At 35.2% G+C, this 22,596-nt stretch overlaps 1 protein-coding gene across 5 annotated transcripts in view; it reads left to right on the top strand.

Annotated features, from left to right (window-relative positions):
• Positions 1 to 22,596, top strand: part of CTNNA3 (catenin alpha 3) — a 1,442,547-nt gene that overhangs the window by 1,258,396 nt on the left and 161,555 nt on the right. For all 5 annotated transcript variants that reach the window (XM_019731774.2, XM_074339503.1, XM_019731775.2 and 2 more), the window contains one exon: positions 19,213 to 19,305. In XM_019731774.2, coding sequence (XP_019587333.2) covers positions 19,213 to 19,305 — 93 coding nt within the window. The remainder of the gene's footprint in view (positions 1 to 19,212; positions 19,306 to 22,596) is intronic.

Below are 22,596 nucleotides of genomic sequence, written 5' to 3'. Positions count from 1 at the left end.
GTCTACTATACTTTACTTAGTTCCAACAACAACATTAATTAGACATAGCTAATATATATATATTTTTTGACATGTGTTAGAATGACATGAGAACTAATATTTATTTGAGTGTTTACTGTGTTCTTTGTGCTATATTAAGTACTTCATATTATTTTCTCATATAGTCCTTATAACAACCCTATAAAGTAGGCATACGAAATCAAAGGAGTTTAATATACTTCCTCAGTGCCACACAACTAATCTGTGTTGTATTAGGAATGGAATTTAAATTTTCTTTTTATTCTAGTGAGCATGGCATTAATTATCTCCTATACTGCCATCTTAGGAAAGAGAGAAGGAAGAAAATGTTTCAGTGAGAACCTGCTATGTACCCTGAACAGAGAAAGAGACTTTATAAAACTAGTTTTACATAAAAATGAAGTGTGCCTTAGTTTATATATAGACATAGTTACATCTACAGCCATCACTTTAGTTGACCATAATAACAGTAGCTGAGGAAGAGGTAAAATGCAGAACATCAAGAAAGCAGGGACAGTGTGCTTTAATTTACAGTACATGAAACACAGTACCAGAAACTATTTCAAAGTCACAGAAACAATAAATCTTAGTATCCCATTAGATGGGGAAACTTCTTTTGTTAAATATCAGTTCTTTATCGATCATTCTATGATTCATAACTATTACAGTATTTGTCATTTTAATGAAAACTTAAATGGAAAAGTGAATGGCTGAAAAGTAAGAATGAGAACCTAGTTATTCTGACTTCTTGTCCAAAAATACTGAAATTACTTTTACTGAGTTCAGTATATAACACAGAGTTCTTTTCTTTTCTTCTTCTTTTTTTTAAATTTTATTAAATTTACTGGGGTGGCATTGGTTAGTGAAATTATATAGATTTAATGTGTACAATTCTATAATACATCATCTATATATTGCACTGTGGGTTCACCACCCAGAGTTAGTTCTCCTTCCATCACCATATCTTTGACCCCCTTTTTCCTCTTTTACCACCCTCTCTACCCCCTTACCATCTGGTAGCCACTAAACTATCGTCTGTGGCTAAGAGTTTTTGTTTCTTTGTCTTGTTCATTTGTTGCTTTCCACATATGAATAAAGTCATATGGCTCTCGACATTTCTGTCTGACTTATTTGACTTAGTGTGATAATCTCAAGATCCAGTGATGTTGTCACAAATGGCAGAATTTCATCTTTTCTTATGGCTCAGTAACGTTCCATTGTGTATATGCACCCCACCTTCTTTATTCATTCACCTATCAAAAATCACTTTGGTTGTTTCCACGTCTTGACCACTGTGAATAATGCTGCAATGAACATATTGTTACAGATATATATATATATATATATATATATATATATATATATATATATATATATATATATATATATTTTAATTTTATTTTATTAAATTTATTGGGGTGACAATTGTTAGTAAAATTACATAGATTTCCGGTGTACAATTCTGTATTACATCATCTATAAATTCCATTGTGTGTTCATCACCCAGAGTCAGTTCTCCTCCCATCACCATATATTTGATCTCCCTACAGATATATATTTTCAGATTTTTTTGGTAGATACCCAGAAGAGGGATTCCTGGGTCATATGTTAGTTCTATTCTTAATTATTGCAAAACCTCCATCCTGTTTTTGACAGTGGCTATACCAACTTACATTCCCACCAGCAATGTATGAGGGTTCCTTTTTCCCCCACAACCTCTCCAATACTTGTCAGGTGTTATTTGTCTTGTTGATAATAGCCATTCTAACAGGTGTGAAGTGGTATCCCATTGTAGTTTTGATTTGCATTTCCCTAATAGCTAGTGAAGTTGAGCATCTTTTCGTATATCTGTTGGTCATCTGTTTGTCTTTTGGGAGAACTGTCTTCAGTAAGTGGTGCTGGGAAAGCTGAAAAGCCACGTGTAAAAGAATGAAATTAGACTGCTGTCACTGAATACCAAAATTAATTCAAAATGGTCAAAGACCTAAACATAAGACCTGAAACTATAAATTTCATAGAAGAAAGCATAGGTACTAAACTTACAGTACGTGGGTTCAGAGAGGATTTTATGAATATGACCTCAAAGCCAAGGGAAATAAAAGCAAAAATAAATGAATGGGACTATATCCAATAAAAAACTTCTGTACAGGAAAAGAAACCATCAACAAAACAAAGAGGCAACCAAGCGGATGGGAGAAGAGATTTGTAAACAACATCTCCGATAAGGGGCTAATATCCAAAATATATAAAGAACTCATACATCTCAACAACAAAATGACAAACAATCCAATTAAAAAATGGGCAGAGGAGAACCTGAACAGATGCTTCTTCTGTTCTCAAATACAGTAATTCCAGAGTTGAGGTCTAAAGTGAAAGCTCTATTTAGATAGTCTAAACCCTTAGCAGGATCAAAAATTAGCTAAGCAGAATGATAAATTGAAAAACAAACAAACATATTTTGTCTATAAGATCCTGGAAAATCTTGAGGAGTGTTCACTTTATCACTGTGCTGTTCACTCTATCACTAAGTTAAATCAATTTATAAATATTAGTGAGAGAATAATAAGGAGCAGCTTGTAAAGTCTAGCCAAACAGAAACAGGGTATTTTATATGAAACAAAGTTTTCTATTGTGTAGATAAAGATGTATGTTGATAGGAGAATGTGAATAATATTTTTCAATATTCATGAAATTTTGACTAAAACTCAATATACAGAACTATGACTATATTGCATTAGCATCATAAAGATGGTGTCCTCATATAATTTATGACAATCTCATAACAACTAAACAGTAATTCATCCAAGTAATTCATAAATATCTTCTGAATGTAATCCATATCTATTTAAAATTTCTTTTTGAATTTTAATAAAAAGTAATGTATGCGCCCTTCAAATTTTGAAAGAATAGTGTCACTACACACACACACACACACCAGTCATTGAGGTTAATTAAACCAAACCTAGCAAATTCTCTCACATAGAAAATGGTATACTTTTTCATCTTGCCACATTGATAATGGGGATCCTGTTCTAAGGTAGATTGTCTCTCTCTTTGTAAAACTTATTTGAAAACAATATCTTCTTTCCAGAAACCAAAAATTATTTCTGGCTTCTGGATAGAGTATGAGATCTTCAGGAAAAGGGGGGTGATGTTAGCAGAACAATGTTAACAAAAACATAATTGGCATATTGAATTACTTTGGATAGGTGGAAAGATAAGAATAAAAGGTGAGAATTGAAAAGTGAAAAAAAAAAAAGATAAATTCAGCTGAAGAGTGCTTAGGATTTATTTTCCTCAGACAATAAAATGAATTATTGGTTTTATATATAGTAAGTGTAGCTGTTAATTTTATTTAGCAGTTAACTTCAGTGTTATACATAGATGACATTCATATTGTTCACCCAAAGATATTCTGAGTGGGTTTTTGAAAATGACTTTTTTTATCTATAAGTGCACTGCTTGGGGCTGGTGACATCTAAGGCTACTTCTAGATAAATCCAGAAGGGAGTAGTAATGGGGGACAGGGGGTTACTGAAAAAGGATGAAGCAACACATTAGCAAATCTGATGAAATACAGTAGGTGCCTCCTGTATTTATTGCAATGAATATTTGCAATTGCTATTTTATTATTTTACCGTTGTATTTTAAAATGAACTGAACATATAGTCACGTTAGTCATTTACAGGAGGTAGTGTAAGTATATGTAATTATCTTTAATTCCATACATTTCAACAGAACTTTGCCAATAACCTTACTGAAATAGCAAATTTCTGGTTAAACACGAAGAATTACTCTCTAACATGAAAGCATTGTGGTACCTAATCTGTGGGTTTAGGGCAGTCAGCATGAGTGGGATTATTTTCCAGACTGCAATAAAAGGTGGGCAGTGGAGAAGCCTGACTACCCAGACTTCACACCATGTACACACACACACACACACACACACACACACACTCACACACACACACACACAAACCCACACACCTGCTTCACAGCTTTATGCTTTAAATTAGTGACATTATTACTTTTTTGTATTGTTGTCAATACTAGCATTATATAATTTCTTTTAAAAATGGGTTTTACTACTAAATTGTTTTTGAAAGCCATTGCCTTGAATGAAGTTTAAAAAAGTATAAAGCTTGGTTTGATATTTTATAAACACAGTTAAGTGATAGAAAAGTCACATTGTTTCTATAATATATTGCTATTCTTAGCAGTGGTCATTTCACATTGATATCCGTATAGAAATGCCTGTGGTTGGTATTACTTTTACTAAAGATTCATGTTTCTTGATCTCTAAGTACCTCTGATGAGATAACTCATGGACAAGGTATCTGTGAACTGAAGTTCATTTTTTATAACAATTTAACATTTAACATTAATGTTACAAGAATAATTTAACATTTTTGATTAAATATGTGGTTCTTTATTCAGAAATGAGATCCATTTTATTTAATAGCAAAAAGGATTAGATATTAATTGATTAAAAATGAACTTGCAGTGCGAATTCTTTCATAAACTTGTTCAACAGAACTTCAGATTGCATGGTCCCACTTATAGTCTTGGGCTAAGCAAACAATTGTTACTTGATCTAACATGTGTTTAGAGAGGAATTTGAATAAGTAAATGCAAAATTTTTATAGCATTATTGATGTATAATTAACATTTAATAAACTGTGCATATTAAAGCATATTAGTTGATATGTTTTATGGACATATTATGTAACTCTGAAGCTATCACTACAATCAAGGTAAGAAACATATAATCAAAATATAAAACTTACTCATGTCCCTTTATTATCTAATAACCCTTTTCTGAGACTCCAAATGAGCACCAATCTGATTTCTGTTACTGAGTATTGATTTGCAATTTCTAGAATGTTGTGTAAATAGAATCATGCGGTATATATTCTTATTAGGCTTCTTTCACTCAACATAATTATTTTGGGATCCGTCCATGTTGTTACTTGTATCCATTATCTGTTCCTTTTTTATAATTGAATAATGTTTTGTTGAATGGACATACAGTTATAGCATGCCCCTGTTGAACATCTGGGTTATTCTTACTACTTGGCTATTACAAATCCACCTGCTGTGATTATTTGTGTGAATCTTTGGGTGAATATGTTGTCATTCTCCTGGGTAAAGATCTAGGAGTAGAGTGACTGGATTCTATGGTATACAGATGTTTAACATGTTAAGGAACACACACACATTTTTTAAATCGAGTTTTCCCACTAGGGTTGCTTCTAACCACTTGTCCTAATTCCATTGATCAGGACAGGACTGTGTAGAAATAACACAATGCGTTTGCCACGAGCTAGTTTCCCAACCACTTACATCTGATTATGTATTCAGCAATGATGTATTCTCTTCTACAAATAGGTCTTTGAGTTTGGGGACTTAAAATTCCCCTCGTATAGGGAGCATAATTCTTGCTTAGGGGTTGTCCAAGTATTTATTTTGTTGCATTCTAGTGTTCTATGTTATATATAAACTGACAACTTAAGCTCCTTTATTCTACTAGTGTTGGGAATTCTTATGTCTCATAAAGCAAACTTCAGTCCAGTAACCCTGACTAGTATGTACAAAAGTCTAATATAGATCTGAATTTCTGTCTTACTGAGCAGCATCTCCTCAGTCATGTGGAACTTCTTTCATATTTTTTTCTTTTTTTTTTGGTTCAGTGAAATAGGAATGCCAGGTTTGGACATCCTGTTTAGCCTTATATAACATCTATGGCTGGAACACAGCAGGGAGTAGTTGCTTTATTACTGTGCCCAGGATTACTTTGCAAATTTAAATAGATGAATTCAGTTAGGATCATTGATGTTATACCTGGCCGCCTAACAATTTCTGCAAGTAAAAGATTTTCTCTGGGTTAAAAAAATATATATCCCCATTGGGAAATCAAAACACAACTTTCCTTTCCCTCACAATCTTTGTTATAGAGCACTTTTGTAAAACCAGTTTCCAGGACACTGAAAATGTGATACATAAAATAATGAAGCAACTGCTTTTATGGATCCAAAGTTAAAAAGAAGATCATGCAATATGGGGAAATAGCATGGGGGCCGGGTAAAGGATATTTCTCGCATCTGCTATCACAGTCTTCTTTAGTGTTTGTTCTGATAATGAAGACATAGGCAGCAATTTTCCCCTCACCTATTGAAAGCTTTTATCTGTGTCTACATCAGCTTCAAATATCATGCCACATTGATAGACCTATTGCAAAGTGACGAGGCCAGCTCTGCTCCCTGCAGTAAGTTTTGCAATCTTGCTCTTTTTTTATTACTGACATGTCCTTGAAGTGGCACATTCAACCTTAAGCCGATTTTCTTGTAACACTGATTTCTTGCTTTTTTCCCCAATGATAAAAATAATATATTTTGTAAAAATTCAGAAAAAAATAAATTATAAAGAATGAAAACCAGATATAATACTCCACAACTCACTTTCTCTCTCATATATATGCAATGTTTTATATAATTAGTACAAATATATACATATGTATATGTGTATATATATATATATATACATATATATATGTATATATGTATATATGTATATGTGTATGTATATATGTGTATGTATACATATATATATATATATGTATATATATTTAGTTAAAGTATTTTAGGTACATTTTTTTTGCCATTAGATATTGTCCGAAACTCTTGTTTTAATATCAGTTGAATAACCCTTTTGAAAAAGAAAAATTCATATTTTTAAAAATTAGATAACCTCTCTTCAGCTGTCTAGTCTAAGAATAAGAACACAAATTCTCATATATAGAGCTTGTTTGGCATAGAGTTTAATGGGAAAAGTGAGGTTTTCCTCACTCAAATACAACAGAATTTGTGTGATACTCATGGTCGCAGGTTCCATACCCAGGAGTTGAAGGTCATGATGTATTATTAGTCACCTGTTGCCACCGCTGCTGCTGCTGCTGCTACTGTTATTACTGCTGCCACCGCCATCATTACCCCACCCCCACTACTACTCTTATTATTACTGCATTGTTTCCAACAGCAGCACACTTCCGACCTATAGAGCAATGAGAGGAAATGTAGTGCCCACTTCTCAGTAGCATCATCAGTTACTGCCTGCGAAGGACCCTCACCTCATCCTAAATAGTTCTAGACAAAACAAGTTTAAACAGTTATTTCTAACCTCCTGAGAGGTTAACAATCCAAATGGAACTTCTGATCTAAAATTGTGTTAAGCATTTCGAAAGAAAGTGTTCTGACAGTACAGTTTTTTTAAAAAACTAAATTTATTGGGGTGACAGTGGTTGTTAAAATTCCATAAGTTTCAAGTGCATAATTCTATAATACTTCATCTATATGTTATATTGTTTGTTCACCACCCAGAGTTGGTTCTCCTTCAATCCAGAGTTGGTTCTCCTTCCATCACCATATATTTGATCCCCTTTTACCCTCTTCTACTATCCCCCCTCCCCGCTTACCCTCTGGTAACCACTAAACTATTGTCTGTGTCTATGAGGTTTTGTTTATTTGTTTGTTTTGTTCCTTTGTTGCTTTCAGCCTTTTAAAACAAATATTCATCATCTTTCCTCATACATTGTAACCAAAACTGCAACAGACTTGTAGCATGAAGGGAAAATAGAAGGGGATTTTATAAATCCTTTAGTTTCATTTAGTTCTGAAGAAGCTGAGTTCTTAACAAGTATTTGCTTGAGGTCACAAACTATTAAAGGTAGCATATGACCTAGAACCCAGATACTCAATCTTTATATTATGTTCCACCACAGTTGTGCCTTACTGAAAGAAGTTTTGACAAGTTACTCAGTGTAGGTTTTCTGCTCAAAATTTGGAAATAGGATATAAAATTACAGGTCTGTCCAAAACACATTTTATAGTTTTGCTGATTACAACAGCCTAATTAAAATAGAACTTAACAAAGGAAAAAAAAAAAGGAATGACTCAGAAGCATTTTTTTTTTCCTTTTTTCAGATCTATTGGTACATTTTTGCTCATGCTATGGGCCAAAATTAAATTCGTCTCAATCCTGGTATAACGTAAAGCCAGGATACCAGCCTGAGAAACAAGCAGGATTTCTTTTAGTTGGGTTTTTAAAGGCAATATATAGTTCAAAGTAGGTGGTGGTGGAACAGTGAAAAAGGACTGAATCATCTATTTGCTCCAGACACAAAGTGTGCTGACGTCCAGAAATTATATCTGGCAGGAAAGCATGAAACTAAGAACAAAGCTGGTGGTGTGCTGATCAAAGCCCCTATGTGTCTGGCCTCCCTTTCTCTGTGAGCAGTATATTCATGCTGTTTAAAGATCACTTGCTAGACTTGTAAGTTTTAACTACTCGATTTCCACTTTCAGCCTACATTTGTGACTCCCAAGCCCCATGGTTCAGAGATGGGCACCGGACCCTACTCCACAGTAGCCCCTTACTAGCTGTGTGATGTTTGACAGCTTCTATTAACTCTAAGGCTTGATTTCCTCAGCTATACATTTAAAAGGATGACATTTGCTTCCTCAGGTTTATTGTCAACATTGAGTGAGAAAAGAAATGTGGTATAACCAAGCAAAGTTGTTCATGAATTATATTAAGACCTCAATTAAAAATCATTTTTCTGTTCTCCAAAAGAAGAATGCCAAGATCCTGATTTAGGTCTGGATATTTATAATATTTCAACATTCCAAAAATATGCTTTCATCCAAATGCTACTCTTCATGGCTTCATTAATCTTTCATATCTTTATTTAAACTTCAAGCTGGAATATGTTTTATGACAGTTTTCATGTATTAGACACGCAATCCTGGGAATCAGAGCTAGGTCACCACCTCATTTGGTGGTTGAATAAGTATAATGAGATCAATGATACCACTTTCATTTACGACTCTCTTGCTGATTTTGTGTGTGCTTTTCTAACGGTATTAGCTTCATTGGTGTCTTAGGAGCAGAGGAATGACTGCCCACAGCCATCCTGGGAGAGGGATTGAGGCTAAAATATGATTTACCTTGTGTGATTATATCATTGCTTGAGTTCTTAGAAAGGCTTTTTATAAAGTTAAGTGATTATAATGATCACCCCCTATGATAATCATCATAATCCAGACTCAACTATAAGGCATCAAATGATCAGCTGTTTGGTAGCTGTTGGCCTGGATAGGTTTCTAAGTAGTGAATTAATATAGATTTATTTCACCAAAAATATACAAACAACTAAGGTTCAGTGTTTTATTTCCTGTGGCAACAATATGCTACATGCTCAGGATTTATCTGCCCAAGTTGTCCTATTTGACTACATGTTTAATCATACTCTCTTGTGTATTACAGATGTATTGTTTCCTCTTATTTTAGAGTATTTTTTTTTAAATATTGTGTAACAGCTTTGTCAAACTATATATTTCAATTGTAGCCTTTAAGGGGCGTAAGACTCATCCAGTCTTTTTAGTTTCATCATACGGAATAATTCATGTGGTGTTATATTTTTAACATGCTGGAAGAGAAGAAAGAAATGGCTTTTGAAACAGAATGATAATGGTGGTACCTAGAGATACTTTGAATTGTTTTTTGAAATACTATAAGAAGAAAATCCACCAGTGATCTATTGTGACAAATGGGGATATATGTCTTTATTTGCATCCTTATTAATTTTCTTATCTATTTATTTTCTACTTTGTGTTCATTCACTGAAAAACAAAACAAAACAAAACATTTATCGTGCACCTACTATTTGCCAAGCACTGTGTTAGGCCCTCAGGTTGTAAAACTGTGAACAATACTAGAGTCCTTCTCGCTCCTGGTGAGAACAAGAAGATACATGTATTCAGGAGATTCGTCTTATTTCTAATTGACAGAATGAATTGAAATAAGTTATGTTTTAATCAACTGAACTCAACATATTTACCGGATCCCCCCTAGTATTGAGATCTCCTAATACTAGGAACATTTGATCCAAATTAATATTATGCTTTCTGTTTAAGCATAATCTCATAAAATCTTAAAACTCAAAGGACTTGCAGAAATAATCAAGTTTTACTCCTCGTCTCCATTTTGAAGATGAGTAAATTGAAGAATAGGAAAATTAGGAGATTTGCCAAGCAACATAAAACAAATTGGTGGCAAAGTTAGAATGAAAAGCCAGGTATCCTAACTTCAAGTTCATTAACCTACTCTATAACACAAACCTAACAGCTTTTTGATAATATATGGAATACCTTCCTAGGTTAACTTGGGGCACTTTACATTTATTCTTCTTTTCTGCATGTCATTTCCAAGGAAATTCCTCCATTTCTTACCATTCAATGTCACTCTCCAACCTTCTAACTCTAGGGAATATGTTTCATTTCCATCTAATATCCTTACCTTTTATCTCTCCTGTGGGCAAGGATTATGTTTTATTTGTCTGAAGATGCCCAGAATCTAGCATAGTAGCCTATGTCTATATACATAAAGACTCTCAATTATATTAATTGAAGTGACTTAACTTGATTTTTCTAACATCTTCATTTCTGATCAAATAAACGTAGACTATCACTGCATATCTCTAGTTAATAATTTCTTCGTTATGAGTAAAACTTAAAAAGAAATACCAGAGAATGAAAAGAGCTTATTAAATGATTGTATTAATATTGAAACCAAGTTTGTAATATTATTTTCATAAATCTTTTGATATTGTCTACCAGTTGTTTGGTTAAGATTAAAATGAATAAACAGTGCCCTCTTCTGTTTTGTAAACATAATGGTTTTTTATGGGCATGAATTTCAGTCCATAAACTCACATGTACAAGAAAAAAAATATTTTTATGTTTTCTAAGTCACTATGCTTTAACTTTGCTCATGGGAAATTTAAAAATAGTTATTGCCCCCTGCCCCTCTTACCTCTACCACCTGTGTTGCGACAGGTAAGTCAAAGTCCTAGAGCAGTATTTCTCAAACAGGGTGTCCCTCATTCTCCCTACCAGGTGAATTTGAAAATGTCTAGAGATATCTTTGATTGTCACATTTCGGGGTGGTCCTACTGCATGTGGTGGGTAAAGGCTAGGAATGGTGCTAAAAAAGCTCACAATATACAAAGTAGCCTCTTAACAACCAAAATTATTCAGAGCAAGATACCAATAGCGTCAAGGTTGAAAGATTTTCTAGAGTCTTAGACAATACCCAGGCATCTAAGAGAAATACCCATCACTTGTCATTTTCCCACACTGGTTGCCAATGAGATGCCCCTTGTCCTAGCCCATGTAGTTCCTTAAGGTTTACTACTTGCTGTTTCCATGACACATTTGTGTCACAAGACCATAGTGAAACTTGAAACTGGTCTAGGTTTGGTAGATGGCATTTTCTCTTAATTCTTTTTATATCCTCACTGCGTTGCTAGTGGGATACATAGATGTCTTCCTCATCTTCCAAGTCTTAATTTTAAGCTTGTGAAAAATCTCTCTGCACAAAATCTATTGTCTCTAATTTCCATAGGTTTATAAAAATCCAGGAATCTTTGCTTCAAACTTTCCCTTAGGAAAGGTTTGATTAAATCAAAACTTACTGAAGGCAGAAGGCAAAGGATTAAACATGACTTCATAGCTTGAATATGTTCTCATGTCCTTCTTGTGACATTGATATCAAAGCTTATTAGTCATAAAATCATGTATTTCTTAATTCAGTTAGGAAATTTTATTGAGCACATACAGTATTTCCCTGTAAATAAGACCAGGTTTTTTGTTAATTTTTGCTCCAAAAGACTCATTAGGGATTATTTTCAGGGGATGTGTTATTTTTTCATGTACAACAATCTACATTTATTCATTTATAAAAATCTACCATTAATTCAAATACAGTCATGTCATCTTCTGGAACATCATCATAACTCCCCAAACCTTGAATTCCAGCTTGAAATTCTTGCGACTACATTTCCTATAGAACCATTTGCCCCAATCTCTCATGTCCAGCAACAGAGCTCTCCTTAAATGAGCACTTCTTGTCCATGTAGCCTGCTCGTAGTGCATTGGCAACACAGCTGTCAGTGGTTTTATCCCATGAATTCTTCACCCAAGTCACGACCTCTTGCAAGCTAGGCTTCACAAAGTTTCCACGCTGATTTCTTTCCATTCTATTTTCAATGATTTCCATGTGCAGATGGTTCTTGAATGGCTGTTTATTGCAATATCAAGAGTCTGGAGATAGGCAGTCATTCCTGTGGGAATCATTATTTGATCTATTCTTCTGTCTGTAAGGAAGTCCTTCACGTCTTTAGTACAGTGAATGCTGGCTGAATCCCAGACTAGCAGACCTCTTTGGCCACCTTGCAAAACAAATGGAAGCGTTAAATCAACCAACTTCCTTATAACTGCTTGTGTGCACCAGACTTTTTCAGTTTTGAGTACATAAATGCTTGAAACACGTTCAACCTTATCTTTCTTGCCATTAGTGATGATTAGAGGTGGGGCTTTCTTTCCATCCAGACAAATTGCCAAAATACAGTAACATGTCAACTTTTGTAACCAGTGGAGGGAATGTAGATTGACGAGGCACCCCTCTAATCAATTGCCGTTTGAGATCCTTGGCCCATAAACACTGCAGTTTCATCCATAGCAATCATGTTGGAGAGTTGGTATTGAGAAAAATCGATGCCATCAACAAAGGACTTGAATGCAAGTGCACGTTTAATAACTTCAGTATCTTCCCACTTGAACAGTGTTGTCAATCTTAGAGACAGTTCATATTGCTGAAGGAAGCCATCCAGTCAGTGTTGTGATGCTTTGAATTCTTCTGGGGATATTTCTAACTGTGCTGCCATTGCAAGGGCAAATGCTTGAATATCAGCCCTGTGCACAACCAAAGGCTTTGCTCGCCTGTCGGCAATCCATTCACAGATGATGTCTTCCAACGCAGGAAATAGCGGTTGCTGACCTGATCCACACTTGTGCTTCTTAGCATCTCCCTCGTTGACCTGTTGACTGAGGTTATCGTAGTCCCCTTGCCATTTTTGGACCATTCAGAGATCCAACTTCTTCTCTTTGCAGAAAGACATAAGATTCTTGCCCCGGGAGTCCCCCACGATTCCTTTCTTGTACTCAACAGAATAGCTCTTTCTTTTTGCACTCATCTTGTCTGCAGGTCAAAATATTATTCCCTTTAAATCTACCATTAAATCAAGTGCTAATTGAAGACTTACGAGACAGGAGTGGCAACAAAAGTGATGACAGTTAAGAATGATGGTCCACATAAAAGCGACGAAAAATTGCACACACCACAATTCAGAAAATGTTTCTTTATTTCACATGAGTGCATTAAGTACGTCTGTTGTGACACATGATGTATTGAATTATGAAGATTCATATTAGACACAACCTCGTCTGTTATCAAGTGCGCATATTATTCATGCGTTGTGTCTGTACTCTGATTGGTCATTTGGCAATAAGTCTCGAGTTCATCTGTTTACATAGGCATTTACCTCGCGTCCAAAGGCGCCCACTTGGGTATTTACAAATACTTAATTATAATTTATATTATCATTTATTTTAAATATTAAAGTCCGTAATATTATTTATTTATAATTATATATTAATTTTATTATTTTATAATTCAATACGTCCGTTGTGTGTTGCAACAGACGTACTAAATGCGTCCATCTGGCTGATGATCTTAACTGTAGCTTATTTTGGGATAGGTGTTACGTTACGAACATCTTGAAAAATCATGCTAGGGTTTATTTTCCAGTTAGGTCTCATTTGGGGGGAAATGCGATACCATATGCCATTTCAGGTGCTCAGAGTGATAAACAAAACAGGTAACACCTCTATTCCCAGGGGTTATGTTCTAATAGGGCAAGACCAAAGTATATCTCCTTTCAAAACAAAAAAATGGAATAAGAAGAAAAATATCATTTCATGTTATGATCGTGATAAGCAACCTGAGGTAAAACATACAGGGTGATGTAATAAAATAAAGTGAAGGAAGAGGTTAACTTTAGATAGAAGAAAGACTGGCCGGAGAAGACTGTCTGGGGCTGAGGATAGGCCACCTGTGCCCCCATGGTGAGAAGGATCCAGCCATGTGAAAGCTATAGCAAGAGCATGCCATGCAAGAGAGCACTAGATATAAAGAGTCAAAGGGCTTGAAGTGGAATGAGTTGATGAGTAGGACATGTTTGAGGAGTAGAAAAGAGGCAAGTGTAACAGGAATGTTACTGGTTTCTCGAACATTCAGAATAATAGAGTGTCAGTTTCTTAGCCAGAGATGGCGGCAGGGAGTAGTGTGTGTGTGTGTGTGTGTGTGTGTGTGTGTGTCCACTTGTGCATGTGCGCATATTCAACAAGGGCCATTTCTTAATTTTCTGTAATTTTTAATTATGTTATTAATATATCTATTTCTATTCTTAAAAGTATTTTAAGTCTGGTCTCTCTATTTTGACATTTAAAAATCATCCTGTGTTATCCACTCAGCTAGCATGATCTCACTGAATATGTTACGTCAGCTTCCTGCTTTGGAAGAATATCCATAGCACCCTTCCTAAGAGCTCTGAGTGTTAGACATCTACTGGCATTGCTGTGGTGGTTATTTGGTGGTTATTTGATTTTGGTAAGCCAGTGACAGATAGAGGAGTATGATTTATAATTAAATCACGTGTATGATTTAGAATTCAACTTTAGTTCTGAAAGGAAAATGCCAAGCATGACTCCTGTTTCTTAAACTACCTTTTTTCTTCTGTTTTCTTTTCCTTCCTTCCTTCCTTCCTTCCTTCCTTCCTTCCTTCCTTCCTTCCTTCTTCCTTTCTTCCTTCTTCCCCCCTCCCTCTTTCTTTTTCTCTCTTTCCCTCTACTCCCTCCCCTTTTTCCCCTTTCCTTTTTCCCCTTCCCTCCCTCTGATTCTTTCCTTCTTTCTCTTTTTTTCTGTGTGGTGACCAGAAATTTTCTTTTTCACATTTCAGTATTAAACATTTATAAAGTTCATGCAAGTAAAATTTTAGTTATAATATTGCTACCTACCTGTTTCACTAGGGATGCTGCAAAGATTAATGAAATTAGGTCTACAGAAAGCATTGAGCTCCCTGGGGGGGGGGGGCACGGAGCAATATAAATGCAGTTATTTCGACATCAGTAAATATTTATATATTAATACCACCAATTCACTGTGACCCTGAAGTTTAATGTACCACTACTGTTTTTTGCAGCTCCAGTTTCTATATAAAAATCTCAGTCTGAATATTTTCAAGTTCTATACTGGTTTCTAGCCTCTTTTGCATTAAAAAAACCCTGAGATTTATAATATTAATAACCATGAACAATATTGAAACATCAGTATTTTCTAGTCACTGAGTAATATTCCAGTTCATCATATTTTATCCTCACAATAACCCTAAGAATTGGGTAGTATTTTTGCCATTTTACAGATAAGAAAACTAAGCTTATTTCAGATCACTTTGGGCTGTCTAAGGAAGGCTTCACAATAAGCAAGAGTTAAAAATAGGAAAATACAAAACAGTTTTACTGAATTCTGATATGTGAAATAAATGAGTAATGACTGAATATGCTAACAGTCTTTCAGAAAAAAAAAATAAAAAGGGCATCTATCTTCTTGGTCTTTAGAAACAGCTTAGCTTAAAAAAGGAGATATTTTCATCATTCCTAAAAATCTGTTAGAGTCAATTTTTGCTGGGGCCAGTTTAAGAGATAATTAAAATCAGATCAAAAGAGATCTTTACTTGGGATTTAAGAGAAAACAGTGCGTGCAGAATCATATTAAACTGTGTTTAACACAATGACCTTATATATTCCAAATCTGGTGACTATAACTAGAGGCAGCTAGTAAGTGCCATATCAATCTAGAATAATACATTTGGGTTAAAATGAAGTTATTCAAACTTCCACAGAAGATTTATCAAAAAATACAAAAAAAAAAAAAAAAAAAAAAAAAAAGAAAGAAAGAAAGACAGAAACAAAAAACAAAAACAGCCTGCTGGGATCAGAAACAGGATAGAAAAGGAAGAGGAGAAAAAGCAATAAAGAGAAAGAAACAAACTTGCTGCACCCCAGCTATGTCTGTGGGTTAAGCTCTTACTTAAAGCATTTTAGTACAACTGAGCCTCAAAACCAACTTCAGGATAAGGTACTATTATCCAAAATTTGATTCTTAGGAAACAAAATTTAAGGGTACACAGATTTCCAGATTCACATTATGACTGATTAGAGGGCCAGAATTGAAATTCAAGTCTGCGTTACTCAACAGTATAGGGTCTTTCTAACACATGACATTGCCTGTAGGATAGTTGGTCTCTCTTCCCACAGAATGAAAATTGTTTAGAAACACACACAACTCACACATACTACTCCCACCCCATATACCTTCTAGATATACCAGATGAGTAAAAACAAGCTGTTATTAAGAATGTACAGTATAGGGTAGCCCATCCTTCTATTATTATTATTATTATTATTATTATTATTATTGTTATTTGCTTTCTATTAGGTTGGTGCAAAAGTAATTTTGCAATTTATTTTTAACCTTTAAAACCGCAATTACTCTTGCACCGACCTAATATTATTATTTGTCTTCAGTCCTGAAGGAGTTAATGTATCATCCCAAAAGTGATTAGAATACTCCTTTCTTAGTTTCCACCTAATTCAAACTATAATATTTCGTATTTAACTTTTCATTTTTCAATGCCATCGAACCACTTGCCTTACAGAAAGAAAACGCTGCCAGCAAGTATTTTGAACACCATACCCCGTTGATTTTATTCATGAAAATAAGAGGTCAGTTGTGCTGGCTTAGCAAGAAAACTATTAGTTCTATGTTAAAGACAAAGAAAAGCACAGAAGTATGTGGGCGTGAATGGTAGGCTTATCTCTCCCTGCAGTATCACCAACAAAAATGGTACTTGTGACTTGTGACAGCAGCACTTGGTCTTAGTTTATGTTAAATGACTTTATTTTTTGGGTTAAATGACATATTGAAATCAGAGATGAAGTTACATGCTACTACGTGATAGAGCGTAACCCAATTAATAAGCAAGAGACATTTATAAAAAACAGATCATAGTAAGGGCACCAGATAGCCTTCAGTTCTGAAACAGGACCCAAGAAAGGGAATTTGATGACTGAATGTGTTCAGATGCTACTGAATGTATTCAGGGGCTGGTGGTGTATCAAAGAGGGAAATTGCAAAAATCCTTTCTCAATACTGTGAGAAGAATACACAAGAATGGCTAATAATGAAATATGTGATTGTGTAGACATTTCATAGTAGTGAACTCATGTTATTAATACCCAAGCAGAGAAAGTAAATTGTCCTGTGATCTTAGCTGCATATAGTTGCAGCAAAGAAGAATTGCATGTAGAGATCGACATATAGATAATTACTTAATATATCGGAGGCCTTGGTAAAGAGGTAGGGGGCAGATAATGTCTGGAGCAAGTTGAAATAAATGCAAAAAGATGGGTGATGCCTAGTGAATGTGTTAGAGAACATAGAAAGTGCTGGTTAAAGATCCATGGAGAAAGAATCTGAGGCCATTAATGGTTGTGAAATTGGTAGTTTTCCTCCATACGGTGAACTAATCATTATATTCCCATTTCTGGGGAAAGAAAGCTTTTTGCAGACAAGAAAATAAACAAAGGGCCTGTGTGCAATGCAAGGTTTAAGGGAAACCAGAGCTGGTCTAAGGAGGCAGGCCCTGCATTTTTTTTGGTCTTTAACAGCCAGATGTACATATGAGATCTTCCACTTTGCTTTATTTGTTTTTCATGAAACCTAAATGTTTGTATCCTGGATTTCTCACTAGGGCTTTACAGCAAAGGGATAATAGTTTAAAGTTGAGTCTGTGTAAACTGAAACAAGTATCACGTTAATCTTCTTAAGGACTTCTACTTGCTTTTGCAATAAAGACTGATATCTTTAAATTATTGCCCAGTGAAACTAAGAATAAAAACCTTAAACTAGGAAGAACAACATAAAACAAACCAATTTAACTTTGAAATACAGAAGATAGAATCACAGTAAATGTGCATTTAGAACAGGCATTTGTGTGACTGTTGACTTGTTTTGCTCATAGCCAACTATCTTTTTGGCTATCACTGATAATTTTGCTTCTTCATTCAAAAGCATGCATGGGCTAGGTTGTGATGATATGGCAGTAAGCAGGGCAGACCTAGTCCTTACCTCACAGAAGAGGCACTTCAACACACAATGATACAATAAAGTGTGACTAACATTATGATAGTGAAAACAGAGGGCAACGGGGAAATCCTTGGCAGGAACTCAACTCAGTCCAGGGGATTACTGAGTTAGACACCAAGAGATATTTAAGCTGAAATTGAAGAGAAGGAATGGAAGTAGGTTAACTATTTAGAATAGACACTGGAGTTCATGTTAAATTATTAAGTTCCAAGAAAATTTAATTTTTTACTAAGTTTGATAACGTTTTGATATTATATGACTTTAATGATAATTATTCTGTTCACCAATAACCGCATTGGTTTGTGGTAACCATATACTGGTTAGCCATATTGCTACTCACCGAGGTGAAAAACTTCCTTCTGATAATTTTTGCTTCCTTTTTCTTTCAAAAGTTATCAGGATATAATTTGTATACCATAAATGTCAATATTTTAAAGTATAAAATTCATTGTTTTACAGTATACTTACAAGATTGTGTGACCATCACCACCATCTAATCCAGAACATTGTTATCATCCCATAGAGAAACCACACACTCATTAGCAGTCACTCCCCCTACTCCACTCCTTTCTTTAGGAAACTCTAATCAAATTTCTGTCTCTATAGATTTGCCTATTCTAGGCATTTCATGTAAATGGAATCACACAATATATAGTCTTTTGTGATTAACTTCTTTCACTTAGCATGATATTTTCAAGGTTCACCCATGTTACAGCGTGTATCAGTACTTCATTCCTTTTAATGGCCGAATGTCCCATTGTATGAATTTACTACATTTTATTTATCCGTTCATCAGCAGATACATGTTTGAGTTTTTTCCACTTTTTAGATATTATGACTGGTGCTGCTATGAATTTTTGTTTACAGGTTTTTGTGGGAACATGCGTTTTCATTTCTTTTGGTATATTAGGAGTGAAGTGCTGAGTCATATTGCTCTCTGTGCTTCTTTTTTGAGGTACTGACAGACTGTATTCCATTTTGCATACCTGACAGCAATGCTTTGCTTTTTTCTTTTTCTTTTTTTTTTAATAGACCCCAGAGGAACTGGAGGATGTTTCTGACCTGGAAGAGGATCATGAGGTCCGCAGTCACACCAGCGTTCAGACTGAAGGAAAAACTGACCGGGTATGTCACTTCCCTGGGGGAGAGTTGTGTACTGTGTTCTCTCTTGGTCAATCCAGGCAGCCTCTCATAGGCGGGACTCCTGGATCTGGTGCTGGTTTTGCAAAGCACAGGGAGAAGAGCCTCCAAATGAAGGGGTAGCAGCATGAGGGGAATTATTTCTTCTACCTGGAGAGCTCACAGGAAGACCATTTCTCAGATTCAGTGAATCACCTCACACCACTTTTGATTTTTATAGTAGTCAGGGGAATGTCAACGTGAAATGCCTACACATTTAGAGTAGAAAAGAGTAACCTAGAAGTTGTAAATGACTCTCAAGTTCTAGGGGGATTTTTTTCCCCCCGAGGCAATACGCCTCTATTGTTCTTTCTTTTTGCAATGCTCTTTTTTGCCCCTAACCTCAACACACTCACAAACATTATCTCTCTCTCTCTCTCCAAAGATGTTAATCAATTTTTGTTACTATGAGATACTTTATTCACTTTACCAGTGTGTAGGAATCTGTGAAAGTTTATTTTCCTAGACACTGAGAGCTTGTAACTGCAGACCGAACTACAAAGCTTAGGTTTGAAATCACAGTTCCCTGAAATGTCCCAGGCTGACAGCCTCACCACTGTCTAGTGACAAAATAGGTACCTGACCACCAAATCTGCTCGGAGCAGTACAGTGGCTAAGACTGTATGGGAACACACCTGAACCAGCCACCTCCTTGCTGTGCTACTTGGGAATCTTACTCTACCTCAGTTTTCTTATTTGTATAGTGAGAATACTAATATTACTTTCTATATAAGGATTATTGTGGGAACTAACTAAGCTAACTAATAGAACACCTAATAGAACAGTACCTAGCTCATAGTAATAAGTTCTCAATAATCAATTATTATTGTAGTAGTAGCAATAGTATAATTATCATTATTATTATTTAATTAGTTAAATTCAGTGATATAAAATTTGGAGACAGATGGAAAAAGATAAATTTAAGAACATCACATGTTTTCAAATCTTCAGAACTGGCATATATCAGTCACAACACTTTTGTCATATTAGAAATGTTGCTTTTCTTGAGTTTCGATTCTTGCAGATTATTTTGGTTAGTCCTTTAGAAGTCAGTTCCTGTGGGGAACTGTCTAGAGGAACACATCATCTAGAGACAATTTCCTTCAAATCTAGTTTGACTCCTTGGTAAGAGATCAAATCTTGCAAATGGCAATGGAATTGGAAATACATTTTGCTAATGGTAAACTTTGCTCATGCATTGAGTGAAGTGTGTAAGTGAGTGATTTGCTTAGGTTGCTGCTGAGCCCCTACAAGTAGGTTTAGGTCTTACAAAATAATTGATAGGAGGAAATTTTTTAAAAAATAAAGGCAACTTTTAGGATGACGGGATTAGGATAAACATGCCTTGGTTCTCTTCTAGTTTGTTACATGTAGACAATGAAGCCTTGCTTAAGACCCTTCAAACTTAGAAAGTTTAAATTTCTTCTTCTGAAGAATGAGGAGAATAATATCATACATGCTCACAGCACCACTGGTAACTTCAAAGAAGAAAATACATATGAGAGTGTTTTGTAAATTTTAAAATTAGATGCTAAGAAGATAAGCTTCTAATTACTACTGTTTTTATTTTTAATTTTGTTCTTGGATGGGATTACAAGCCATCTACTTAGCTAGCTGACCATTGTAGGGCATGAAGTTGGTGATCTCCATGGTCCTGGATCTTAAGAATCTTTCATAGAAGCCACTGCTTCTAACCTTGTGGAAATCCCCCTGAAACTGCTCTGAATCCTACATTTGTGTTCTACTGTGAATAATTCCCTGATGATCCAGTTTATTTGAAATGCCCTTGGGTGACAGCCTCACCACTGTCTAGTGACAAGATAGATCCCTGGCCATCACATTTACTGGGGGCAGCATTATATTCAACCCGGCCCCTGTCTGCTTTCATAAATCTCCCCTGCATTCATTCCAAATAGCTTGACTTATATTCACCTCTTGCCTTGAGGCTTTCCTGCAGTTGCTATGTGAAATCCCTCAGGAAGCTGCTCAGATATTTTAATACATACACAGCCTTGTGTGAGGCACTGAAACCCCACAGAGCAACCCTTCACAAATACTCTGCCATTCTTTGGATGGACCCTTTTGAAGCGCATTTTCCACAGGTTCTCAGAATTTCCTGGCGGATAAAGCCCCAGTGCCTACAGCATTGACCAGCTTGATAAGATATCTCGGATAGGCCTCCTTTCTTTCTCGATTTATTCTTCTCAGGTTCCCACTTCTGTTCCCTAAGATCTGTTCCCAAAATAAACTATCTTCCATTGTGAGACTCTGATTTTTGGGAAAAACAACAAAAGGTAGTCACAATATATATTATTATTTATTTAATTCTCACATTAACTCTGTTTTATAGATATTAGTATCCCAGTTTTACCAATAAGATTACTGAGGCTCATGTTTATATAACTTTCCTAGTAAGTGGATTATGTCTGCAGATTTAGAACATTGGTGGTTACCATATGTCAGTTCACTTAGGTCATAGAGTTAGTACAAGAAATCCTTTTCTAAAAAGCAAACAGATAACTATCATCACAACAAATCTGGTATATCCTTTATGGAATAAAAGAGAGCAGAATAAAGGATGCTACAGTGGTCTAAGAAAGAGAGGAAGGATACAAATTTAAATTTAAAGATTAATTATTGTAAGGTATAGACAATTTAACTCCAGTAACATCCTCTTATTGAATGTCTATCTTCTGATTTTATCACAATAGATTCCACTCTCATACCTGAAGTTTATGAGATGGCTGGTCAAGTAGGACAGCTCAAATATATGCCCCATTGAAATCACCTGACCAGAACCAAGAGCACGTTGAGACAGGTTTTGTGATCTCACCCAGGCATCTTATATCCCCAATAGTTTGATATTTCTTATAATTATATCTTCGTGCTTAAAATATAGTCATATGTTTAGTCTCATAGCTATTCGAGACTTTATGTCTATATTCTATGCAGCATTCTTGAAATCTGTATTCATTGGACCGAGTGTACCTTTTGACACATTTCCCAGGTACAGTCAATTTGAAAGATACTATAAGGTTTGGAAGTGGAATCTGTTGCAAATTCTTTGAACACACATGTCATGATCTATGAGGAATTCCTGGTCATTGCATAAGACAAGCATTTGGGTTCCTTTTTGTTTGCTGCTACTGCTAAGGCTCTTTGGTTTTTATATTATGCAGACTCTGCTATATCGAACATGTACTAGAACCAATTTCAGGAACTATTTAGTAATAGAGT

Source organism: Rhinolophus sinicus, linkage group LG07 (assembly GCF_036562045.2).
Source record: "Rhinolophus sinicus isolate RSC01 linkage group LG07, ASM3656204v1, whole genome shotgun sequence".
NCBI classification, from domain to species: Eukaryota; Metazoa; Chordata; class Mammalia; order Chiroptera; family Rhinolophidae; genus Rhinolophus; species Rhinolophus sinicus.
This window is presented reverse-complemented; position numbering and strand designations above follow the sequence as displayed.